The 6,219-nt window shown below is 36.5% G+C and overlaps 1 protein-coding gene across 1 annotated transcript; it reads right to left on the bottom strand.

Moving 5' to 3' along the window:
• Positions 1 to 1,217: 1,217 nt before the first annotated feature.
• Positions 1,218 to 3,070, bottom strand: LOC18025875 (thioredoxin M3, chloroplastic). The gene is made up of 2 exons (XM_006409482.2): positions 2,789 to 3,070; positions 1,218 to 1,784 (listed from the first exon to the last, which is right to left on the bottom strand). Exons 1-2 carry the CDS (start codon positions 2,988 to 2,990, stop codon positions 1,465 to 1,467), a joined length of 522 nt encoding a protein of 173 aa, XP_006409545.1. The 5' UTR covers positions 2,991 to 3,070; the 3' UTR covers positions 1,218 to 1,464.
• Between the last annotated feature and the right edge of the window lie 3,149 nt (positions 3,071 to 6,219).

Here is a 6,219-nt window from a genome sequence, read left to right as displayed (position 1 = left end):
GGAAGTTTTGAAACGAGGTCGAAACGATATTTCTTGGATAAAGAAAGAAATTTAAAACAAAGGAAGCAGTTAAAGGAAACAGGAGGGGAGAAGTTACCTTGAAGCAAAGTGGGAAGCGTGCAGTTATGGTGAAAAGACGTGGGAAGTTGATCTTTATAAAGTGACAATTATGACTGCTATTGAGATTGATGTAATTCTCGCAATACCAAATCTGAACCGTTCATCTCTATCTGCGAACAAGATTTTACCATATCTCAATAAGATTAGAATACATAGAATCGAGGAAAATCTTAGCCTGATGGTTGAGTAAATCTCGACCCTCTATTTATGGGAGAATCGATCTGAACCGTACGAACAAAATCTCAAGAGAAGAGGGAAAGTCGAAGTATTCCCATATTAGTCCGCCCCTTTTAGTTCGCAGCTCACTAAACGGGCTGGGGGGCAAATGTTGGTGTTGGATTTAGCATAGATCCGGCCCATACTTCGGACAAATCACCACACAAGCTTTTCTGAGCTTTAAGGCCCATAAACGCAAGAAAGAAGGATCTTGGAAGGATATTCGATAGGACGTGATGAGCTACGAGAATGAGGAAGAGTGGATAAGTGAAGATCCCGAAGATCTCGGAGAGCTCGAGATCGTAACACCTCGCAAATCTCGCAGTAGTTAGCATCGGTCTACTTAGTATAAATAGTAGATCATTTCCATGTAAATGTGGATCCAATTTTTAGCTAGAAACATTCTTGTAAACTTATAGTCTCATCAATACAATCCAAATTCGTCGATCTTAATCTTTTACTTTACATCATTCTTACCAGAATTCTTGTCCTAATTCTTCTTCCACTAAACCAAACACTAAACTCTTGAGAGTGGATTTTAGGATCCATATGACCTGTTTAAGACCATGTTGAGAATACTATGTCCTTGTAGTTCCTTGCATTTATTTAGAGTTTTGAAATATTACTCATATTCTATTTCTTTAGTATTATGGTTAATTTGCCACATTTTTTTTGTTCATGTTAATTGCAGATCGAATGGATTTTGTTCGAAAGCTTGAATTAACATTGTCGTCTTCTCTCTTCTAATGCCATCATAACTGGACTTTACATAGCCAATTCTCTAGAAACTTTGCATCTCACAATTTTTTTTCTTTAATTTCTGAAACCCCCCAATTCAAATCGAAACGAAAGAAAACTTAGAGCACTGAAGAATGAAGAGCAATTCAAATTATTCACAATAATCCATGTAGCCATCTTTCCACAAAGCCAACAGTTATATTCACAAAGTCTAAAAGGAAGAAAGACAAAAACATAGAGGTTCAGACTTGAGACAAAACACTCTTCCTTAGGACTCAAGGAGATATTTACCATATCGAAATGGAGCGATTTTCTTAATCTCCCAACAATATCTTGATAAAAAAATGCTTGTGAGAGAGAGAGTTCTAATCAATGATGGTGTTACCTTCTTCACGAGTTCAAGACTCTTTCAATGGCGGAAACGTAAAACTCTTTGGGCATTGTACCTATGATGGACTCTCGTTTCTCCCCGTTCTTGAAGAGCAGAACTACTGGTACTGCCTTTATCTCATACTCTTCAGCCACCAACGAGTCACTGTCTGCGTTCAGTACATAGCAGTTTAGTTTTCCCGCATAGTCCCCTGCTATTTCGTTTATTATCCTGTGAACCATTCGGCATGGACCACACCAACTCGTGTAGAATTCGACTAGCACCGGGGTTTCGCTTTTCAAGACTGAGTTCTCCCACGATCTTTCTGTAACTTCAGTTGCTGCACATAGTCAAACCGGAAATAGAAAAGGACATAAGAATTTCAAAACAAGAGGAAAACCATCACAAAGAACTATAAGCAGTGTCCTGTCTCCTGTGTAACTGAAAAAATGCTGACAAATACTTCAACATGTCAAAGTAAGCATCTACATTTCTAATCTTTTTGGGTTTTGTGCTAAGCTGTGGAAGTAGACTAGAGTTGTATCAAAGTCAAACAACCAGAAGAAAACAGTGTAAGCCAAGGGTAAGAATGATTTATGAGCATCACAATAGTGGTATGATATAAGTTATACTCATATACATGTTTTGGTTATTCGATAGAAAAATCTTACGTTTTTTTCCATCAAAATAAATGGTTAGATATCAATTTAAATAAGCTCTAGTTGTTGCATTTCATGCCCATTTATAAACTATGAGCTCTAAGGAGCTTCGAGACCATACCTAACCTAGTTTCCTTCACCACTTTTTAAGCGGATTTCGATATTCTCAAGTCTCAACCTGCAAGATCTTCACACTACTCATATTCCATTTCTTTCTTAATCAATTGACAGGTGTGGATTCATGACTCTCACAGATACCTCCAAGTTCACAGAATAACTTCTTGTCACATTTCATGCTCTAATTAAGGAGCTTGACAACAACTATCCTAGTTTAATTGTAATCTATGAGCTCTAATTAAGGAGCTTGACAACAACTATCCTAGTTTCTAATCTCAACCTGCAAGATCTTCACACTTTTCTTATTCCATCCCCCTCTCTCTCTGATCAACAATAAGAAAACTAGCTCGACCTACATTGATGATCAAGATCAAGTTAAACGAAGCACAATAAATCAAATTGTAAATCAATCAAACAAAATACTAATCAAGATTTGAAGATAACAGATTCCGATTGTAAAAGATTCCAGGATTTCTACTTGAAGAACCACACAAATACTCATGATTCATGTAAAGAATCGAGGGAACGGAAGAACTATCTGGAAGATCAAGATCATCAATATACCTACCTTTAGAATCATGCACGCAGAGAGCAGAGAATCGGAGGCGAGAACCAGAGGAAGACAAGAGGGATCGTCTATCGTTAAGAAGTAGAGAGCGAGGGGAGATGTTGGTGACTGGGAAGAGACGCGACGGAGAAAAAATCGGTCGTGCTGAGGGAAATCCAGTGGACTTGAAACATATAGATGACGAAGAAGAAGAAGCCGCCATTGAAGAGTGATTTGAGAAGTAGAGGAGAGTTTTTGGGTTTCGTCAAGAAAAATTAGAAAGTTTGTGGAAAATGAGAAAATGAAGAATTTGATTCCATAATTCCATTATTTGACAGATCTGAGAGAGGTGGGTCCCAGTACACCGAACTATTGTCACACTCTAATCACGTGGTTTTGCAGAACCAGGCCGGTTCAATTGTTATCAACTTATCATACATGGTTCATAAGGGATTAAGGGTGTAGAAATTTGCTAACATCATTTTCTTTTTTTTTTTTGCCAACATCAATTTACCTTAGGCTTTTATTTCAATTTTTTCATGATATAAAAATGTATCATTTATTGATTATCTTATTTTGAATTATTTTGAAGTAATCAGTAAAGAGCCTATTAAACTCTAATCTCATACGTTTTTTCTTTGATGAAATCATTTGAAATTTGATTGAGAAGCATTGCACACATGATATTCTGTTGTATTGATCTTTCTTCTAGATGCCTGCTCACAAAAACTGCCTCGCTAAAAGCCGTCCTCTATGTGACTCCCCACCACTCCTATAACAAGGCAATTTTAGTTACCTATCCGAAACGTCCTTGAGAGCATATCCACTAGTGAACCTTAAGGTTCTTAGACTTCTTTTTTATTAATTTTTTTGTTTTTAACAGTGAAGATACTTTCTTTATTTTGTCCTTTCAATAATGTTCAGCCTCATAACCTGTGAATAGTGAAGATATAAACAGTACAATACAAAAGAAAATGGCATACAAACAAAAGCATCATGGGCCAACCAAGAGCTACCACGTCAATTTACCTTAGGCTTTTTTTTCAATTTTTTCATGATATAAATATGTATCATTTATTGATTATCTTATTTTGAAGTAATCAATAAAGAGCCTATTAAACTCTAATCTCATACGTTTTTTCTTTGATGAAATCATTTGAAATTTGATCGAGAAGCATTGCACACATGATGTTATGGTGTATTGATCTTTCTTCTAGATGCCTGCTCACAAAAACTGCCTCGCTAAAAGCCGTCCTCTATGTGACTCCCCACCACTCCTATAACAAGGCAATTTTAATTACCTATCTGAAATGTCCTTGAGAGCATGTCCACTAGTGAACCTTGAGGTTCTTAGACTTCTTTTTTATTATTTTTTTTGTTTTTAACAGTGAATATACTTTCTTTATTTTGCCCTTTCATTAATGTTCAGCCTCATAACTTGTGAATAGTGAAGATATAAACACTACAATACAAAAGAAAATGGCATACAAACAAAATCATCATGGGCCAACCAAGAGCTACCACGTCACTTAAAGGTAGTATGCTCAAACCCTTAATTAAGAGACAGTATAATCAATAACTGGATTTTTTTATTTATTTTTTGCTTATTTGCATAGGATACTGGGCCATAATACTCATCTAATATTCCAATGGACATGGTCTGATGTCAGATCATCAAAGAGTCTGACTCAGTTTCCTAGTCACTGAGCTATAAACAAATGCTTGGAAACAAAGTAATTTTAATTACCTCTCTAAAATGTCACTGCTACCAAAAAGTAGATATGCTTTCCCACTTTTTTGAATGATTCAGTTTGGTAACACTGAGCTATAAAAAACACTGAGCTATAAATAAATGCATCGTCCACTGTATGATATACTATAAACATGGTAATCTCAATTATTTCTTTGAAATGTCTTTGATGCCAGAACGCAAATGAGATTTTCCCATTGTTGAATAACTCAGTTTCTTAGTCACTAAGCTAATATTTATTACATCTTTGAAATGTTCCTGATAAGCAAATAACTCGGTTTCCTAGTCACCGAGCTATAAACACATGCCTTGTTCGTTACCCCTTTTAAATGTTTCTGTTACCAGAACGCAAATGAAATTTTCCAATAACTCAGTTTCCTTATCATTGAGCTATAAAAAACTGCCTCATTCCAGAAATAATCCAGGTAATCTTAGCTACCTCTCTGAAATGTCCCTGATGCCAGAACGCAAATGAGATTGTCCCAATTCTTTGTATTACTCGGTTTCCTAGTGACCGAGCTATAATACAAATGCCTCGAGAAACAAGATAATGTTAAATACCAGTCTGAAATTTCCCTGACGCTAAAATACGCAAATGAATTTGTCCCTGCCTCTTTGGATTACTCAGGTTTCTAGTCAACCGAGTTAAACACCTAAATGCCTTGTCTTGGTTCTACTGAAGAGATAAGATGATTCTCTCTTTGAGATTCTAGTCACTAGGCTATATTAAAAGCCAAAAGATCGTCCTTGATGCTAGAATGCAAATGATGAAGTTGTCTCACCTCTATGAGATGTACCTGATGCCAGAACGCAAATGAGATCGTCCTAATTCTTTGAATTACACAGTTTCCAAGTCCTCGAGCTATAAACAAATGCCTTGTCCCATAAACGAGGTAATCCTAATTACCTATGTGAAATGTCCCTGCTATCAGAACGTAAAAGAGGTTATTCCAAGACTGATCTGTATTACTTGGGTTCCCAGTCCAGCATAAACAAATACCTCGTCCTAGAAACAAGGTAATGTTAATTAAAATATTCCTGATTCCAAAACGCAAATGAGATTGTCCTGGCCTCTTTGAATAACTCAGGTTTCTAGTCACCGAGTTAATTAAACACATAAATCCCTCGTCTCGGTTATAATAAAGAGATACAATATTTATGATTATCTCTCTGGAGTTGCTTGAGACTAGTCCCTCGAGCTAAATGAAAATCTAAAGAACGCCCTTGATACTAGAGTGCAAATAAGGAGGTTGTCTCACCATTTTGACTAATCGGGCTTCTAGTCACCCGAGTTAAACACATAAATGCCTCATGAAGAGATACGATAGTTATGATTCGCTCTCTGGATTCACTTGAGATACTAGTCACTCAAGATAAATTAAAAGCCAAAAGAACGTCCCTGATGCTAGAATCCAAATGATGGGATTGTCTCACCTCTCTGTAATGTCCCTGATGCCAGAACGTAATTGAAATTTTCCCAATTCCCTGATTTACTCGGTTTCCTTGTCACTGAGCTATAAAAAAGTGCCTCGTTCCTACAAATGAGTTAATGTTAATGATGACCTCTCTGAAATGTCCGTGATGCCAAAACGCAAATGAGGTTGTCCCTGCCTCTTTATATTACTCAGGTTTCTTAGTCACCTGAGTTAAACACACAAATGCCTTGTCTCGGTTAAAATGAAGAGAAAGAATAATTATGATT

Source organism: Eutrema salsugineum, unplaced genomic scaffold, assembly GCF_000478725.1.
Source record: "Eutrema salsugineum unplaced genomic scaffold, Eutsalg1_0 scaffold_11, whole genome shotgun sequence".
Classification (NCBI taxonomy): Eukaryota; Viridiplantae; Streptophyta; class Magnoliopsida; order Brassicales; family Brassicaceae; genus Eutrema; species Eutrema salsugineum.
Note: the sequence above shows the minus strand (reverse complement) of the source record. Positions and strands in the feature narration are given on the sequence as shown.